We start from the raw sequence: 19,010 nt of genomic DNA on the forward strand, positions 1-19,010 counted from the left end.
AAATAGACTTGTCTACCTTTAAGAAATGTAATTCCTTGTCCTTCTGAGTTCCAAATAAAGGAAATAATTGAGCTCTCGCAAGTCCATGAACCTTGTAAACCTCCGTATACCATTGCTGGTGATAATTGTATAGACATATAATAGAATGATAATATTGTAGTCCTACCCTCTTAACAAAGAGATAGACAAAGAAAAAAGAAGCACTATAACTACACCTTAGAATTGTAGGCACAATAACTTCTAAAATTTCTAAATATACTCGTCATTATAAATCGTTAGGTGGCTCTTAAACAATCATGGAACATTAAATTTAACTTAATTCAATAGCGTTAAAGCACAACATTATGGTAAAATAGAAAGTAGCTAAGTGAACAACCACCTATAGGCTATAACACACGACTTAGGGAATTCCTCGAATCCTTGTGAAGAACTGCTCGTTGAAGATTACGATTGGGGTCGGCTAAACGAAAATTTATTGAATGTACAATCTAAAGAACGATTCGAGGAGGGAAAAAAAAAATTCAAAACTGCACCAGACTAAAGTAAGTACCGGTCAGAAAGTATAGGGAAAGAATGGAACTCCAAAATGCCCTAGAGAATAGAGATGCTTTCCTTTGCTGGTGTGGCAGCCCATCAAGGCGGGAATCGACGGCGGAGGAGGGCAATAACTGGCGGCGAGGTTGGCCGCGGTTTCGTGGTGGCGCGGCGAAGGCGCGCCGTGATCCGGCGGTGAGCTTTCATTTTAATACGTTCCTGTTCACCCGATCGATGAACATGTGCTCACGTGCTCGGAGCATGAAGAGGTTTTAATATGAATTTCACAACACTGACGCTGTATTACCACCCGCCTAGCTACCTCGGTTATGACGACGATAGTGCTCCCCGTGGCCCACATAAACACGTTTCTTCGCCAATGAGAAAAGAGGTTCGAAAGCGGGTGAAATTGGCGACTTGTTCGAGAAGTAGCTCTCCTCGTTACTAAACCCTCCCTCCCTTACCTTCCGCGTCGTCGACCGCGACGAACGAGGGGGAGAGAGAGAGAGGGAGCGGCGGCGGCGGATCTCCATTGTTCGTCGTATCCGGTAGGTTTCAGTTCCTGATTTCTCCTCGTTTTTCACACGATTTCTACCTGCGGAAGAAACGAAGAGATTCAATTTTGATCTTTGTATCTCACTCGCCTCTTGTTTTGGGGCTCCAATTACGATCCTTTGTGCTGCTGCCCTAGGCTCTTTCAAGGGAATCGGTCCGCATTCTTTCATGAGATTTTTTTTATTCGTTAGACTTGGGCTGTCGTTCCACGAGCGGTGGGAAAGTTTTAATTTTGATACAAGCTCTCGCCTTTTGCTGAAGGCTATTAGGTCAGGTGATGCAATCGCAGCCAATCGTGCATCACGAACTGGCAATGAATGACATGTTTTGCGGAAGTTCGAAGAGGATGAACGCAGTGTCGTTCATCTGCTGGATCAACGAATTTGGCGGAAAAGATAGAAATTTACTGTTTAATTTGTTGGCTTGGTGGGGTGTTATGTAGTCTTAGCATGTGGTATGGATGGATCTTCATTTGCCATGTTACCATTGGAATTCAAGACTTAGATTTGTGCTAAATTCATGAAACTTGCTGTAGATGATCCCAACATGAAAATTTAAGGTGATAAAGGAACCAAACTCTCTATAGATAGTTTGCAGTGAGTACTCGGTTGAACGAGAACTTGGTGACATTTATTTGGGATACCAATCAAGTTTGAACTTTTTCTAGGCTCGATTTATTATTGTACCAAAAGTGGACTTAGGCAAGCTTGACTGATGAAGCTCAAGCTTGTGCATAGTTGATGAATAGTTTTTACAAACAAACAAACTTATGGTTTCTAGGATCATTTACTATATGATTTTATATAGCATATATACTTGAGTGTTTTTTGGTAACATTTGCAGAGGTTATTTGCTCACATGTTGGTTTTTAAATATATTGTTATAAGCATGCATGATAAACCAAAATATATACACTTGGGTTTTTTTTGGTGAATTAAGTGTCTGATTTGAACATGTACGATTAGGACTCCTTAACTTTACAGTTTCAGTTCAATAAAATATTCAAGTCTGATATGAGCATTCTTGCATTAGTGCATATTAATTAGATTCATAAGCAAGCTGATAAACAGTCTTCAACCTTGTAAATTTGCCTAAAAGAGGTCTGTTCTGTACATGTTTGATAAGCTTGTTAATGAGCTGCAGTTTCATTTGAGCTTGATTTCTAGCTCAACTATAAGCATGAGCTCAGAACTGGTTGAGCTTGATAATCGCTCGATTTTTACAAGTTTTGGTAAATGTATTTGTACTTTTTTATTTTTATTGATGAGTTGCAAGACTAGAATCACTATGATGTTCACTGCACCACCATTTTTCTTTTATGATTGTATGAAAATTTCTTTTGACTTTAAACAACAATTGCTAAGATCTATTTTTTTTCTTTTATAGAAGTGTTATTTTCTTCATTATATTTTTAGCCGAATACTGATGGTGCATGGTGCTTCTTTCATGTTAATATTCAGGGAGCTTGAATTCAAAATGGCTAAGTCAAGTACAAGCGATGCCCGAGCTCTCTTTCGTTCTCTGCGTTCAGCTTATGCCGCCACACCGACCAATCTTAAGGTATTTCCTCTTTCTCCTGTGCACATGTACAATTGCATGCTCATAATAAAACCAACTTAATTTTCTGTTTTGGAGTCTACAAATTGATCTCTGTCTAAATGTTTGTTCTGCAGATTATTGATCTTTATGTGGTTTATGCAATCACTACAGCAGTAATTCAGGTATGAGAAGACTTTTTTCCCCTTCTTTTGGTCATATGCTCAGCCATAAAAACAGGATGTTTGAGTTTTGACTGCCAGCAAAGTTTTAAAAATCGGTTTCAGGCACTTATTGCATATCGGCATATCGCATATGCGGTATGGCATTAAAATATTAATCGATCAAAAGCAACCAATTTCTCAATCAAAATTGCCTAGTATGCTAGTTTTATGCAGACTGTTAACCTAAAACATCAGCAATAACAGAGTGTTATGAACATCGAATCACGCCTTCACTTGCTTCCCGAACTTAATCACCAAGGATTGTTCCTACCTTTTTCTTCTTCCAGTGTTTGGTCCTAAGAGTTTTTGATCTCTAGTGTGTATCTTAGCTTTCAACTAATGCACCAGGTCGGTTACATGGGAATAGTTGGATCATTCCCCTTCAACTCTTTCCTCGCCGGCGTTCTGTCCTGTGTAGGGACGGCAGTACTTGCAGGTACGTAACCAACAAACCTTTTCCTGTTTCGATCATCAACCTTATCATGTTTCACCGTGCAGTTTGTCTCCGTATCCAAGTCAACAAAGAGAACAAGGAGTTCAAGGTATCCATCCCCTGACTCTTTCGAATCATTGAGTAAACTAAGCACTTGATCTCAGCATCACATCTGAGTCACTACAACAAGAATTTGGTTTGCAGGATCTACCACCCGAACGGGCTTTCGCCGATTTCATTCTTTGCAACTTGGTGCTCCACCTCGTGGTAATGAACTTCCTTGGTTAGAAAGTGTTCTTCGCAAAATTTACTTGTGACTATAAGGTTGAACTTCACAAAACTTACTTGTAACTCATCACTCGATGAGAATCATGTAATTGCAGACTCTTTCCCTTTCCTTCGCAATGACATTTTTGATAATATTATGAAAAATTAACTACAAATTACTATGAACGAACAGTTCTAACAAAAAGGAAGATGCTGAATCATCAAAGTTGAAACACTTAGCCATAAATTCTCCTTAGACTTTGGATCCACTGATATCTATGGGGTTTTATTGTTCTTTCCAAATGCGGCCTGTCACTCGTAGCTTCAGCTCTTGCCGGCTACTGCCCGAGAAGAAGAGAGCCATGTTCCGATGGATGATCAGCCCATCGTAGCTGTCGCGGACTTTCCTGTGACTATCCCTTATGCTCCTGGGAGCACCTTGCCATGTGAGTTTTCGGTCATTGCCGCCTACTTCTAAGCTGTAGCTGAACTGCCTTGCCTCACTGTCTTCACCAAGAAACCTTAGGAATGCCATGTACACAGGAGCCATTCCCAGGAGGAATGCCTCGAAGTGAAGGCAGAAATAATGGCCATAGCAACTGAAAACCTGCAGTATGAGAAGCAAAAGATCAAGAAAACAACTTGAATTCAATTTTGTATTTGAGACAACTATCTTTAGTCTGTTTTAGTATTTATCGAACTTCTTTTCGATTGAGGCTAAACCTAATTGTCTGGAATCCCAACATTTTACTCATATAACTAGCTCATGAAAGCCATGTCGATTTGTTTTTTGGTATGGAAAAGTTTCTTGAACAAGAACAGAAAACTTACAGTGAGCATCCAAGTTGCATTTTCCACTTCGTGAGGATTTGATTTCACATATCTATGATTGAATGTGCACCCATCATGCATATCCACCTTATGATCATTTTTCAAGTGGGCAACGAGCATTGGAATGTCACCCGCAACCGGGCATTCGGAACCTGCATAAGGGCAATTGTAGGGTCTGAACCTGCAAAGCTGCTCGTGTTTCGATTTGCTATAATATGGATGAATCGCGGAGCAGCCGAGGCTCTGATATCGGCATGGCAATTCCAATGACTCAGCAACTTTCTCAAGAGCCAGGCATCTGATGTTCCCCAACTCTTGACGACAAGTGGGGCAATGGTTGTGTACTCTCGCTTTGCAGCTCGAACAGAGAGTGTGGCCATTGGGACACTGCAAGTATGAATGACATTCCAGTTAAGTTCCAAAAGAAAAGAAAATTGAAGTTGAAATTTAAGAATTTTGTTCTCATTTGCTAATATCTTCCATAGTCTTAGGCTATTAGCAAAAACACAAGTTGAAAGAATCTCTGAAGAACTTGTGACATAAGGAAAAGGGTAAAACTGTGGCATCTTGATGATCTTCAACTTAATCTACACTCCTTGTCATCTTGGTTCTTGTGTTGCATCTCTATGTATTAGTTAGCATACCAATTCAAAACAGAAACAACCAAGAAACAAGATAATTCATGCTGCAAAATGATGAGTGGATATATGCCATATTGTTAAAATATAAACAGATGGAAATGAATTTTTAGCATATGAACAATCTTTTATAAGACGACACCAAATACACACTTACTTCAGTAAAAGGTAGAATTTATTATCTCAGCGGTTTCATACGGTTAGTTTCACGATCATTTATGAGAAAGTAAATTGAGAAGTTACAGTTGGTCAAAACGGAGAAGAACATTGTCTCGATTTCATCAAAATTCAATTTTTGTTTATTTCAGCAAATCTATTTCGTCGTAACCAACTCGCAACACCAAATACACACGCATACAAAATGGAATCCACAGATTAGTAGTACCTGATGTATGGGAGGGTACATAGAATTTGTGCACACTGGGCATTCAAGAAGCTCATGCACACTGCCGGATGAAGATAAGCTCGCTTTAACACCAGAACCAGCAGAAGATTTATAAGATGGAACGCGATCGTTATCAAAATCTCCGGTGGAGAACTCGCATTCCATTGAATGGGATTCAGGGATGTCCATGAACAATTCGTTCACAAAGCCTGAAATTTTTTTCTTCGGGATTAATTTCTTGCTACAATCTATTAACTTCGCTGAACTCCTGACAGAAGTCTCGGCTTATAATTTCCTGCAAAAAGGTCATTATGGACTTTAGATCTTAAATCAGTGTTCTTGAGAAAATATCTCCACCTAAAAGTAGCTCAGCAGTAAGATCCAAATGCCATTCGTAACAACCAATAAATCTTCATTTTTTTTCTTACTCTTCTTCCTTATCCTAACAAGCACAAAAGTAGACCAATGGCGTACAATTTCTCCTTCTATAAATAACAAGTATTCCGAGAATCCAAAGCGTGCTCCAAAAACAGAAGATTGTAAAAACCCCCACAAATCCGAAACATGCTCGTCAATCTCCAGTTTCTCTCAAGTAACGAAGCAAAAAGGATAAGAATCAAGCGTGATGGATCACAGATCTAGGCGCAAAAAAAAAAAAAAAAAAAACAAAACGAACAAAAATTCAAACGTTCCGACATCTTCAAATCGGGGGGAGGGGGAACCCCAATCTAATTAGATCTTAACAACAAAGATAGAGGACCAATTTGCTCGAAGAATTGGGTAACAGAACCGGAGAACCAACATACTAAGAGGGGATGCCGAGAAAGGGAAGTAGAGGGAACCAAAGATCGAACCTCTGCGCCGGAGGCGATTACGGGAAGCCGGAACTAGTAACCTGCGACGGATCACGAAGGAAATGGCGGAGAATCGAGGAGAGGAAGCGGCGGAGGAAGACGGAGAAGGGAGGAAGAGTGCCCACGCAGCCGCGGCTTCGCCAAGCAGCGGGTTCATCGACAGCTTCTAATGATTAACGGAAGAGGAAATTTCACTCTGCTCCCTATAAAAGTTTAAGATACTTTTCACTTAACCCCTCTAGATTTAAAATATTTTATTTTACTCTTTATATTTAAAATAATATAAATAAGAATTTTAACAAGGCAATTTGATGATTTTAAAAATATGAGAATATTTAAGCCGACTTTTCTCAAAATAAAAAAGGAGCGAAATGAAATGGAATCGGAAACTTTAATGAGAGATTTTGAAAACTTTTGGGGGGAAAATGATTGAATTATTTAATTAAGTATTTTCTTGCAATTCTTAATAGTTGACTTGTTGACTTGGAGATTGGATAATTGACTTAGACCGGGTCTTCGCTTTGTCGCTGTAGACATTAATATTGGGCGGCCGGTCCGGTCGAGACTTTTGAGTCGGTCTCCAATTGGTTTAATGAGACAAATTGATTTAATTTTGCATAAATAAGTTTGAGTATGATTATTTTCGTATTAATACGAGTGAAAAATAATTCTTAAAATTTAACGTATTTTTAAATTATAAGAAATTTGTAGGTGGGAACGCCCTTATTATTATTATTTTTAAACGGAATGCCCTTTTTTTTAATTTTTATGAAAAAACATCACACCCCACCAATAATTATGTAATCATAACTAATATACATGTGATCATATGTTATTTAAAATATTTATATTATAGTAATTATCATATCATAACTATTAAAATGTGAATTCAATGTAGTTACTACACTATAAAATCATAATTATTATAATTATTATAATAATTATAGTTTTATAATTGTTATAACGTGGATTCAACCTACTTACTTAATATTTTATATTGTAGTAGTTATGATTTTATAATCGTTACAACACATCATTATTTTAGAATTTAGTTAGGAAATATCGATGGAAAATAATAATGAAAATAATACAGGAAAAGAGTAAAATAATTATATATATATATATAAGGAGTAGGTTGCTCTTTTGATAAACAATAAAAAAAGACATTCTTTTGATTATTTGAAAAAAAAATGAGGTTTCTTTTAATTTTTTACCCAATCGTAGTGTGTGATAAAAGGTGACAATGCTCATCTCCAACATCTTTAATTGTCGCTTCTATAACGATTTAAATAGAGATAAATTATGATGACCAAGTGATTTCTTCGTATGAAAGGAATTTTATTCTTTAAAGAATTATTTATGGAGATTCAATTCCTATTTTTATATGATAACTTACTACTTGAGTTTCAATTCGACTATACATGTGGAGCAGGGGCGGCTCAAGCTTCTTGGAGGCCCTAGGCGAAATTTTTTTTAAAATAATAATTATTATTTTTAAAAAAAATTTATCCTTTTTTATTCGGACTTGAGATCGACAACGATAGATTTAAAATTTTTTAAAAATAAAATAAATATTAATTTTAAAAATAAATTTTTTATATAAAATTTAACAGAAGTATAAAAAAGATTTTTCTAATGTGAATGGTTAAGATTTACAAGTTTATAATAGAAATCATTGATAAGAAAATAAGAAATTAACAAAAACATATAAAAAAGAAGATTTGATAGAAAAATGAGGAAGGCGATACTTTTATATTTTAAGATCATCGAAAAATCTATAATAAATGATTTTACTTTTGATCGTTCCTCTCCTTGCACCCTTTATGATGACCTCGGAAATATCTTAAGAAGAGAAAATAGACTATCAAACGAGTAAACTGTTTGAAATTGGACAAAATAGGTTATTGGATTAGTAAGGAAGGAAGAAAAGATATATAAAGAAACTAGTAAATTAGAATTCAAATCTCTATAAAATCCAAGAATGATATTTTAATAATTTTATATTCTCTTCAAATATATAAATATATATATATATATAATAATTAATATATATTAAAAAAAATTGGGCCCTAATTTTATTGGGGGCCCTAGGCAGCCTTAATGGCCTATACCTAAAGCCGGTCCTGATGTGGAGATCGATTTTTTATCCAACCGTGTATACATACTTACATGATGGTTAAAGAGTATATTATTATTATTATTATTTTTTGAAGCACAATATGAATAAAAATTATTATGATTGTTATTAATAAATAATTTTGGACCTTTTTCCCAATTTATCAAAAGTGCCCATCTGGTTGACTGCGAAATTGGGCAATTCCACCAAACTTTTCATAGCTCGCTGCAGACAAAAATTAGTCGGTCAATTTGTTTTTTAGCATCGAATTTTTAGAAAATATATAAAAAATGCCATTTTATCATTGAAACTTTTGAGTATATGATAATTGTCTAAATTAATTTTAAACTAATTCTAAATTACAATTAAGTTTATTAAGTTGTTTTATCAATTTCACAATTTTAACAATTAGTTCTCTTACTTTTATGTTAATTTTAACACAATTTTAATTTAAACTATGATTGCTAACTATGAAACAACTGGTGCACTGTACATTAAGTAAATATTAGTAGTTCATCACTTAGGAGTGAATAAAATATCGATTAAATTGAAATAATAGACCAAATTCGAAAGTTCATCCGATTAATTCAAAATTTTATTTTATATATGTTTTAAATCTTGATTATTTTAATTTATCTTAATTTTAAATTTTAAAAATAGATTAATCGAATTGATATTGAACGGTTGCTATATTGTATATAACTAAATTAGTATTTAAAAGAATTTTTTTAAATCGTACCACGATTACTATTCATATCCATCGATTAATATACAATAATAATTAATTTATAAAAAATCAATTAATTCAATAACCACCCGACTTTATAAGGATTTAATTTGTTCAATTTTAATGGCAAAACTCGATCAATTTGATTTGTTTAAAAAATTTTAATTAATTAAATTACAATTCTTTCAATTTTATTTTAATCGATTTAATTTTGAACCAATACTCAACCCTAGATAGGTCATAAGTTACAACCCTCATAATCCATTCATTCCCTAAATTACAGGAACAAATACCACAACAAGATCCAAAATATCCACCTCTTTTCAAGGGCATTATACTGAATGTTCTTCTTATATCTCGCAAACTGCTATTTTCCCAACATGACAACCCTCTTACAATCAAGTGATTATCATACAAAATCATTACAACTAGACTAAACACACCCATCTCTTCAAGCCTTAACAATCACTGGAGGAGCTTGCGGGTCGCGAAACTCAAGCTAGTTGAGCGAAACAAGTTGTCGGGTTCAGGGGAATTGCTGCCGGTTATACGTATCCTCGTGCACGAATACCGGGTTCATTTGAGGTTGCGGAGGAGTTTGGGGGTGCCCCATTGTGATGCCTTGACTTTGTTGTGGATTCCATGGCTGTGTGTTCTTTGGCAATGAAGCAGAAACATAATAAACGATGCCGAGTGCAACACTTGCAAGGGATAGGACGGCCCCTCCGCTGAATACTCCCGCCTTGACGACATAGCAGTACTCACCGAAGTACATTCTTTCTTGTCCCCACTGATTGTTTAGGGCCGCACCGCTCAACAACAAGACGAAGGCAATTATAAAAGTAATCCTGCAGGGATTAAGAAAGAAACTGGTTATAAGTTGCCAGCATTAAATGAACTAAAAGGGTGCAAACTGAAGACTTTTAAGATTGTCAAAATCTAAGAGGTAGAGAATATCGTATGCAAACAGAGAATTTATCGTGCTAATTATATAGATAGATCTATTAGTGTGTCGTCAAGGACACATGTTCTCAGTGGAGAGCAGACTAATTTGGGCCTATTTGTGACCACCGCGGACGAAGAGAACTGAATCCCAAAAATGACCCACACTCACCTTGAGCAAACCAAAAGAGGCTCCATCAATTCAGCACTACTTGTACTCATCTAACTATGAGTCCTGAATTAAGTTTTATGAATATACTGAAACGGCCATATGACCGTAATACAATGCATTTGGCATGAAAGTGTTTTCTCAGAATTAAGAAACTAACAACAAAAATAGAAGCTAAGACACACCAAACATGTAGCTTGTCTAAGATGTCAATGTCTAACTATAAAGTAGTAAGAAGTTCCAATATTAAAAATTTACCAAGAAGCAATGAATGAGATCAATCCGATCGTCCAGTTGGTATCGGATGGATTTGGATATTTCTTGCAACATATGCACCCAGCTACGGTGTTTATAATGGCTTGAGCAATCATAAGCGCAACCGCTGCTAATAAACCCAGAGCTAGAGCTGGGCTCTTTGGGTAGGAGCATTGGCCTAGAGAAGTCCTTTGCACATCAGAAACCTGCAGGGCAGAGGAAAAAAGTTATGCCCGATCAAGGTTTTCGTGACGAAGTAAAAGCTTACCTCGATGCATAAATGTAAATTGAAATGGACAATGCTTGATCATGCCTATAGGATGGAAGTATGCATAACACGATTTAACGTATAACTAAAAGAAAGTACCATGAATGGCAAGCAATAGAGTATATTGGAAAACATAAAACTCGATAAAAAGAACAAAGTATCCACACTATGCATGAGGTTTTCTTAACCAAGTGGAAGCTAGCAAGCATGAAACATCTGATCATGTTGCAAAACTAACCTGCAAGTTTTTACTACATTTGAATCCACCTGAAAAAACAAAATCTGAGAACAGATGTCTGACAATACAACCCTTTTGAAACTAATATGATCGAGGGGTGGGGAGAAAAAGATAACTAGGGTTTCATCATCAGACAGAACAAGTAGTGGACGCCTTCTGATCAGCAGGATCCACGATGTATATTCAAAGAAACTTTACCATGACAGAAGTAAAAATGTTAAGTATATGTCTCCAAACCCTAATCACAAGATCCAGTTTTAAAGCAGACATTAATGGTTGAACAATGAGAAGTAAGCTGAAAGAAGAGCCATCTAGTCATCAAAACCCAATCTGAACCCTATCAGCACCAACGCAACAAACGGGGGCGAAAGATCGTCACAGGATCCGGCTCCCAGCTACACTCTTTTTCAAAGGACCGGCACCCGATCGACCTCAGCAAATTAGGAAAGTCGAAGAAAATCCATCGAACCGTGAAATGTAGACGAACAGCATCCGGCGAACAAAACATTAAGGAGGCAAACAAAGGAGGAAGGAGACGGGCGATTGAGCTGCGAACCTTGATCCGGGTGGCTTCGGCGGCGAAGCCGAGCGCGGAAGAGAGAAGACCGAGGAAACCCACGAAGGCGCAGATCAGCACCGCATTCTTCTCCATCTCTTCCTCTCGCGGTAGCGATGCCTGAACCTGGTCGCTGCTTGCTTTGTGCAGCGACACAGTGAGTGGAGTGGAGTACGGATTGACCGCTTTGTCCTCCACTGTTAACGACTATATTTAGAAACGAGAATGATAATGTGCACTAAATAATTGAACATTTACAAACATTTTATCTCTTTTAAATTCGATCCAAATATTTAACTTTTTAATAATTCAGAAGGTTTATGAATTTACTATTTTACTCTTTCAATTTTCATAAAATACAGTGAAGGGTTTAGGGTCGGAAGGATAAAGCATTAATAAATCTTATAGTTGTAAGGACATTTTTGAAAATATTCAATGTGGGGAGTGAATTGTAATTTTTCCATCGATAACTACGATAAAGGCTCCATCGGGTCTTCCTTCTCGGTCTATCGGCTCGTGGCCAAATGGAGCAACGCACGCCACTTGCTGCTCGCGAGATTATCCGCCATGGCCAAATGGATTCTGCTCCTCCCGCGTCGCTTTCTTCTCTCTCATGCAAGAGTAGTTGCTGCTTCTCTGTCTTTCCGCTCCGGTTTCATCGCCTTTTCAACTACCAGCTGCGGCGGCACAACTGCCCTGGCTGCCTTGTCGCGTCACGCCCTTCCGGAATCTGCTTTAAATCGTCCGATTCAGCGATCGAGAGTTTGTCGATTCGCCATTTTCTTTGCTAGTAGATGCGTGGATCCGACGAAAGGATGTGTTTTTGTGGTTGATTCGTCCATATTGATTGCATCGCCTTTCCAGCAACAAGCTTCGTCTTTAGATTTGAAGTTGGTCAGGTCTGGTGGTTGGTAGATTTCACCTTTTCTTTTCTGGTAGTCCAACCTAATTACGAGTATCGAGGCTTGGGTTTAGCTTTATCAAGCTTTCTCGTACTTCATTTTTTTATTTGTTTATCTCTTTCATAATCTAACTTCGAATTTCTTTTTTATAATGCCGTTCTCATTTTTTTTAAACAAAGACTGAGATCATGTCATTTGATTTCTTTAGGTGGATTGCTATGGTACAACAGCTTGCTTACATGGTTTTGGATGCATGAAATTGTGAGCCAGCGCAATATTGACGGAATACATTTTAGGTTGGTCGATGTCTGCAATAGCTGTTACTGGACTAAGTACAGGGAAGAGGTTTCTGATATCTTCATTCTGCCCAACTGAGTTTGCTGGAAAGTTTTACCCAATTGCAGACTACAGTTCACTTCCATTTACGGCTTCCTTCACAAGGTGCACCATAGTAGCACAGGATTCATCGCACTTAGGGCCTAATGTACCACCAAACCGAAACACACATGCTATCAAGGCACCTAAAAAACGTGCCAGTACTTTGGCACCTTCAATTAGTAATTCATGGTATCAAAGGCTTGATCTTGAATCATCTCTGGAGGTCGTCATATTGCTACAGAAGTCTATGTTGGAGAAGCACTGGGAACTGGAAATGGCTACTGTTTCTGCTTCTGAGAGAAGCCAGCAGATGCCTTTGATTGTTCGTTCAGGGATATCCGCTCGTGAGAGGAGAACATTTTCCAGGAGAAAATATATTGGCTATAATGCTTCCGAGGTTCCTGCAAAAAGAGTTAAACAGCCTCATCTAAGTGTTAGTTCTGAGTTACTTAAATCTAACAGTAGTGGTTATGTGAGGGGTACAGTTAGTGAGACCTTCCTGACACATGCAGAGGTGGTTAGTTTGTCAACAAAAATAGAAGCTGGTATTCAGATGGAAGAGCACAGGCTTAAGTAAGTAACTTCTCCTGTGCAACTTGGAGTCGTTCACCTGTATGACAAGTATGAACAATCTGTCTCACATCTTTTATTGTTTGGACACTGAAAACTGGTATAGCAATTTGTAGCTAGAAGCATCGTTTTTCTCCATTTAGTACAAGAATAATTTTGTTTATCTAGCGCAACTGTGCTCTTGTCGATTTCTCATCAGATTAATCATACTTCTCCACAACATTTTATTTTATAGGGGAATCTTATTGCTTAAGATAGTTTCTTCTGTTTTTCATTCATTTCTTAAAAAAGCATTCTACAAGGTGTGAACAAGTTACCATTGTTTGGAGGCTTCTATTCTTGAGAATTAAACAAACTGTTCCTCTATCATTATAGAAGTGATTGTGTTTATGAGGTTCAGCAAGTGAAGAGCATATTTGTCATTGTAGGCCCCAAAAGAGTTAATTCTTTGATTATTTTTTTTCATTTCTACTTGAGAATTTCCCACAGATAGGTAGGTATTTCTCATATTTTCAGTTATCTTACTGTTAGAGACCTCTTTTTATAAAGTTGCAAGGACAGAAATATAAGGAAGCATGCATCAAAGTGGTTGCCTAAATTTTGTAGAATTCAGAAAATTAATTTTCTTATGCTGTCAATTTTATTTTGCTACTGTTGCTAGCTTTTGTTACCCTTGTTGCAATTACATCATGACTGAATTATTTGTGGTTTCAGATTGAAGGAAAAGTTGAGATCTGCACCATCCGACAAACAGCTGGCTTCTTCATTGAGGATGTCATGTGCTGAATTGCACAGAAAAATGATTGAGTGTTCTTTGGCAACTGAAAAGCTTGCAATGAGCAATCTTCGACTAGTAATGTCTGTTGCACAAAAGTATGATAACTTGGGGGTTGATATGGCTGACCTTATTCAGGTAAATTTTGTTTCTTTTGTTTTTCCTCTCAGCTTCGCACATTTGTACTAACTTGTTACATTATATACCATAATTTTTGGCATGGATTTCACATTGTCGCTAGCATGTCAAAACACTTATTTGTTTTCCAGGGTGGCTTGATAGGACTACTTCGTGGAATACAAAAGTTTGATTCTTCCAAGGGCTTCAGAATTTCTACTTATGTATATTGGTGGATACGGCAGGTAGATTATCTGGTTTGGCTGTGTTACTTTAACATAGCTTGCACAACACATGTATGAGGAATCATAGAGCCAACACAGAAAAGCTAGAAATCAAGCTATGGAATTCTTTTCCCTTTCTCCATCAAAGTTTAATCTAACAAAGGAATACAATTTATTGTGTAAATATATGATACTTGCAACTGAACTGGTCCTTGAAGTTGTTCGTGGCTTCGTTATGATATCGGGAGGCAACTGTGCAAGACCATGACATTGTTTTATTAGTAGTCACCTCATGGCAATCTTCAATGTATAAGTGTGGAGGCCTCTATATTAGCATAGTTGTATTTTGTTTATTCTTGAACTTGATTTTGAAACATCAGCTTTAACATGAGTATTCTTTGTTTCCAGGGTGTCTCCCAAGCATTGATTAGGAACTCCAGGACATTAAGACTACCTGCACATTTGCATGAAAGACTAATTTCCGTTAGGCAGGCCAAGGTTAAACTGGAGGACCAAGGAATTACACCATCAATTATGGTAAGTCTGACTTTTATCATTATTTAGATGGCTTTTTGGTTATCCTGGAATGCTTACTTTAGCTGCAATACTTGGTTTGGGGGCATATTTGCAGCTAATTGCTAATGATGACCTTTTATATCGTTTCAGTTGTTGCATGATCATTGTTGGTGATTCTTTTCATTGTGATCTTAAATCTGATTTCAAAACTTTGGAACCCAATCTGGTGGGATTTATCTGGCTATGTGTTTTATTCTTCTAGCACTACATTTTCACCATCCCTGACACCCTCGCTAGCTACAATAAGCAGAGATGACATTTGGTGAAAGTTGAACAGATTTGACCTCACAAAAATTATATTTTGAAAACTTGAACTAATTTTATACCATTTTACAACACTTGATGGTGATATGAAATAATAAGATACAATTATGACCTGTTATCATGAATTGCTAATTGTAGCTATAAGCACTTCTACTCATTTAATCATATTTTCTGTGTGTTAAAATCTGCAATTTTTTAATGTTCCTCATTTAGTTCCATTGATCATATCATCTAGAACCCCTGTTTGGCCTAACCATCTGTGGCTGGCTGCATCAATATGCAAAGCTATATCAGTATTCAGATTAGATATTTTAATTATTGCTGTTCAGGAATTTAAGATGTGCAATTTAGCATTACCACATTCATTGTGTAGATTTACATTAGAGTTAATATTTTAATCTCAGAAACTTGCAGAGTCCCTGAATATGTCACAGAAAAAAGTAAGAAATGCCACACAGGTACTTCATGAGTTCAGCTTCCTTTTTGTGCATTTCACTTGCTTGATCATCAAGTAGTAGTTTGTTCTTCACAGTAAATGTTCATTGGTGCAGGCTGAGATAAAAGTACTTTCTCTAGATAGGGAAGCCTTCCCATACTCGAATGGCCTTCCTGGTGTGACCCTCCATGACGTAAGTTTTACATCTCTCATGTTCTGTTTGTTAAGATGTTTGTTGGCTTTCAGCCATTCTCTTCCATCTTGTAACACTTCTATTTGCATCAGTATATTGCAGATAGTAAAGTTGAAAATAGTCCCTGGCATGTTTTTGAGGAATGGTCGCTCAAGGTACCGTTACACAAGCCACTGTGCACTAACCTGGAAGCCCATTTTCCTTTTACATTCATTATGAGAAACCTAGCATTGTTCTCAAGATAGGACTGGCATTCGGTTCAATGTGAATTGGTCATGGATCTGCCCCGTTCAAAACCTAGTACAATTCAAGCCAATTGACCCTTCTAAATGGAACAAAATGAACTTGTAGCAATGGAACAGTTTGTGAACCAGTTTGACAGTGCTTTAGAAACACTGAATTTGCAACTTTCGGCCATTTTCTGTTGCCTGAAAACTGTATAACTGGAGCAGCTTATCTGACTTGGAATTTTATGCTTTCTACTTTTACTCGTACTCTTTCGATTGAACTACATTAGCCATTGACTCAATGCCTCGGTCAGTTGAATGACCAATCTGCATATATAAACACCAGGGTTTAAAAACACTAAATTGGCAACACAAGGATTTTCCTTTCTCTTTCTAGGCTTTACTTGGATAGGGAATTGGCTCGACAAGTCTTTTGATAACTCACTGAATCCTTTTGATTCATGTTTGGTTTTTTACTTTTTATTTCCATTATGATACCGACTTGCAAATCTTTTCAGGATGAAGTTAACCAGCTTTTATACACCACACTCAGCAAGAGGGAGAGAAATATCATCAAGCTATATCATGGTATCGATGACAACTGCCATACATGGGAGGATATTGGCAAACAGTAAGTATACTTAGACAAAATTACCTTGATCCAATCTAATTAGAGTTATTCTGCAACATTATTTTAAGTTCAAACGAAATACTTATCAGCCAAAACCACTAAAATTAGTTTGTGTTTGAAAAACCTTCCAGTTCCATAACATTGATTGGCACATTGAAACTCCCAACTATGAAAATGGATTGGAGTTAAATTTTATTGTTACAAATGCTGTTGTGTTCTAAATGGACAATCATCATTTGATGGAACAAAATAAGTTAGTAGAGAACACTAAAACTGAAATCATGATTTACCTTTCTGCTATATGTTTCTAATAAAATTAGACTGAACCAGGTAAGGCTGAATAATTTGAATTCATCCCTCCCTAGAAACATAGTCCTGAGTTCTTTTACATTGAGCACTGCACATGAAGTTTGATTACTGGTGAGTGTATCTGTTAATCAGGTTAGGTTTGTCGAGAGAACGAGTAAGGAAGTTGGGGCTCGAAGCCATGGAGAAACTGAAGCATGCAGCAAGGAGGAGAAGATTGGAGGCATTGTTCATCAAACAATAAAGCCACAGAATCATTTCAACACTTCACACTTGCTTTCATTGTGTGTGAAAGAAAGGAGGGAACTTTATTCTTCAGCAGAGATTACTCATAAAAGGTACATCCTTGAATGAAAAGATTTAATAAAGTGGATCAAGAAATATTCAATGGTTGAAGAATTTTGTTTGTTTGGAAAAGAGTACCTTTATAAGCTTTTAAATTTGTCGATATCTTGATACATAGATTGACAGAAGAGAGGGAGGTAAGAAAGATATTGGAGGAAACTGATCTGTTCAATTTCCTCCAATTCTCACTTTCAAAGCTCCAAGTTCCTTCAAATACCTGGAGAAACAATTAATGAATATTGTTCTACTCGAGAATTTAAAAAGTCATTATAACAGTTGATAGATGAAGAACTTGCTACTCCAGAACGTCTAAAAGTTGATGTTTTTTTAAGATTTGTGGCACAAAAGTGCCATCATGTTCCTCTTTGCTTTAACTGATCATTGATCAGATATAATCAACATTCATACTTTAATGAAATGACAAATCCCTTAAAATGTTCTTGTGAATACTCGCAATATTCTTCTTGTCGTGCTCATCTCTTGCTGCATGCCCGCCACACGATTTAAAACCACATTAAGCTCAATAAGTTACATGCAAGGAACTTGTTTATCCCTATTGATTATGCATATCTAAAACACATGTATTTAGATCTTTATGAACATCCTATCAATATTTGTTCACTATCCAATTTATATTGATTCCTAGCTAGTGGTAGAAAGTATACTGTACATGACATAGCTAACACTCATACCTTAGTAAGACGACAAGTCCTTCAGAATATATATCTAACCCGAGGAAGAGGACTGCCTTACACATGAAAGCATGAAACATGAATGCCCACTTTAACATATTTTTTAGCTATGAAAGATCAGGTTGAATCCAGAGAAGTTTTCATCTACATATCCTTACCTATTATAATAATTAGACACGAACATCTTTAATGAAGACAAATTGTGGTGGCTTAGTGGGTGGCATGTGCTGCACTCATCTCCATCTACGTAGAAAAGCATATTTATATTCAATGTAGAAAATCTTAGAATAAAAGGACAGTCCAATATATAAAACTCATTTAAACTCATTTATGATCATATGATAGCAACTTTACTATTATATACAATGATAACATCCAAAGAATAAAGAATAAATAATAGTTTTATAATGATAATTAATCCTATATGAAATATTTTATCCCTATCTAATCCTGTGTAACTCATCTACTTTTCTCATCTATATATATGCTGTATAATAAATATATAATCTTTGAAGGATAAGAATTTGCAATCTAAATTCATTTTTACAATCAGACATAAAATTATTTTATTTTTATTTTTATTTTTATTATGTAAATATTCCTACCAACTGAATGCACAAACACTAGATGCATGATATATCATCTTCATACCTTAGTTTGAGCATATTAACCTCAACTTGCTGACTGTGTGAGTTCAGGTTGAGCTCCTGATGAAAGAATAGCATGGAAAGAGAGAAAATGTTTAATGATGCATGAAGAAAAGAACATACAGAGTGAACAAAGTCTGGAGTAGTAGAAGAAAAAACAAATTTGGAAATTTGCATGAAAATTTACAGTACAAGGAAA

At 36.4% G+C, this 19,010-nt stretch overlaps 4 protein-coding genes across 5 annotated transcripts; 2 read left to right on the plus strand and 2 right to left on the minus strand.

Annotated features, from left to right (window-relative positions):
• Window positions 1–1,022: 1,022 nt before the first annotated feature.
• LOC141817329 (dolichyl-diphosphooligosaccharide--protein glycosyltransferase subunit DAD1-like) lies at window positions 1,023–3,830 on the plus strand. Of its 2 annotated transcripts, XM_074705003.1 has the most exons (7): window positions 1,023–1,082; window positions 2,550–2,649; window positions 2,763–2,810; window positions 3,198–3,285; window positions 3,348–3,391; window positions 3,487–3,549; window positions 3,743–3,830. In XM_074705003.1, exons 2-7 carry the CDS (start codon window positions 2,566–2,568, stop codon window positions 3,746–3,748), a joined length of 333 nt encoding a protein of 110 aa, XP_074561104.1. In that variant the 5' UTR covers window positions 1,023–1,082; window positions 2,550–2,565; the 3' UTR covers window positions 3,749–3,830. The 2 variants fall into 2 exon arrangements, with proteins under 2 accessions (XP_074561104.1, XP_074561103.1); XM_074705002.1 differs by lacking the exon at window positions 3,743–3,830 and having other exon boundaries at window positions 3,487–3,601.
• On the minus strand, window positions 3,705–6,414 carry LOC141817330 (putative E3 ubiquitin-protein ligase SINAT1). Its single transcript, XM_074705004.1, has 4 exons — window positions 6,258–6,414; window positions 5,404–5,612; window positions 4,381–4,767; window positions 3,705–4,156 (listed from the first exon to the last, which is right to left on the minus strand). Exons 1-4 carry the CDS (start codon window positions 6,412–6,414, stop codon window positions 3,836–3,838), a joined length of 1,074 nt encoding a protein of 357 aa, XP_074561105.1. The 3' UTR covers window positions 3,705–3,835.
• A 3,006-nt stretch (window positions 6,415–9,420) lies between these two features.
• Window positions 9,421–11,655, minus strand: LOC141817333 (protein VASCULATURE COMPLEXITY AND CONNECTIVITY-like). Its single transcript, XM_074705007.1, has 3 exons — window positions 11,529–11,655; window positions 10,470–10,672; window positions 9,421–9,948 (listed from the first exon to the last, which is right to left on the minus strand). Exons 1-3 carry the CDS (start codon window positions 11,622–11,624, stop codon window positions 9,627–9,629), a joined length of 621 nt encoding a protein of 206 aa, XP_074561108.1. The 5' UTR covers window positions 11,625–11,655; the 3' UTR covers window positions 9,421–9,626.
• Window positions 11,656–12,099: 444 nt separating this feature from the next.
• Window positions 12,100–17,719, plus strand: LOC141817332 (RNA polymerase sigma factor sigA-like). Its single transcript, XM_074705006.1, has 10 exons — window positions 12,100–12,427; window positions 12,639–13,381; window positions 14,093–14,291; window positions 14,423–14,515; window positions 14,903–15,031; window positions 15,739–15,792; window positions 15,886–15,963; window positions 16,056–16,118; window positions 16,709–16,821; window positions 17,263–17,719. Exons 2-10 carry the CDS (start codon window positions 12,735–12,737, stop codon window positions 17,369–17,371), a joined length of 1,485 nt encoding a protein of 494 aa, XP_074561107.1. The 5' UTR covers window positions 12,100–12,427; window positions 12,639–12,734; the 3' UTR covers window positions 17,372–17,719.
• The last annotated feature ends 1,291 nt before the right edge of the window (window positions 17,720–19,010 follow it).

The sequence above is a fragment of the Curcuma longa genome, unplaced genomic scaffold (genome assembly GCF_044706935.1).
Source record: "Curcuma longa cultivar G26 ecotype Majalengka, Jawa Barat unplaced genomic scaffold, ITB_CL_G26_1.1 contig_20129, whole genome shotgun sequence".
Classification (NCBI taxonomy): Eukaryota; Viridiplantae; Streptophyta; class Magnoliopsida; order Zingiberales; family Zingiberaceae; genus Curcuma; species Curcuma longa.

Excerpts from the sequence above, each read along its gene's own strand:
- LOC141817329 (XM_074705002.1), top strand. The coding sequence starts at position 2,566 with ATGGCTAAGTCAAGTACAAGCGATGCCCGAGCTCTCTTTCGTTCTCTG. Across the intron at positions 2,650-2,762 it reads CCACACCGACCAATCTTAAG|ATTATTGATCTTTATGTGGT; the intron begins GTATTTCCTCTT and ends TTTGTTCTGCAG. Across the intron at positions 3,392-3,486 it reads AAGAGAACAAGGAGTTCAAG|GATCTACCACCCGAACGGGC; the intron begins GTATCCATCCCC and ends TTTGGTTTGCAG.
- LOC141817330 (XM_074705004.1), bottom strand. The coding sequence starts at position 6,414 with ATGAACCCGCTGCTTGGCGAAGCCGCGGCTGCGTGGGCACTCTTCCTC. Across the intron at positions 5,613-6,257 it reads TAATCGCCTCCGGCGCAGAG|GCTTTGTGAACGAATTGTTC; the intron begins GTTCGATCTTTG and ends AAAAAATTTCAG. Across the intron at positions 4,157-4,380 it reads ATGCAACTTGGATGCTCACT|GTTTTCAGTTGCTATGGCCA; the intron begins GTAAGTTTTCTG and ends CTCATACTGCAG.
- LOC141817333 (XM_074705007.1), bottom strand. The coding sequence starts at position 11,624 with ATGGAGAAGAATGCGGTGCTGATCTGCGCCTTCGTGGGTTTCCTCGGT. Across the intron at positions 10,673-11,528 it reads CCGAAGCCACCCGGATCAAG|GTTTCTGATGTGCAAAGGAC; the intron begins GTTCGCAGCTCA and ends TCTGCCCTGCAG. Across the intron at positions 9,949-10,469 it reads ATCTCATTCATTGCTTCTTG|GATTACTTTTATAATTGCCT; the intron begins GTAAATTTTTAA and ends TAATCCCTGCAG.
- LOC141817332 (XM_074705006.1), top strand. The coding sequence starts at position 12,735 with ATGTCTGCAATAGCTGTTACTGGACTAAGTACAGGGAAGAGGTTTCTG. Across the intron at positions 14,292-14,422 it reads ATATGGCTGACCTTATTCAG|GGTGGCTTGATAGGACTACT; the intron begins GTAAATTTTGTT and ends TTTGTTTTCCAG. Across the intron at positions 15,793-15,885 it reads AAGTAAGAAATGCCACACAG|GCTGAGATAAAAGTACTTTC; the intron begins GTACTTCATGAG and ends TCATTGGTGCAG.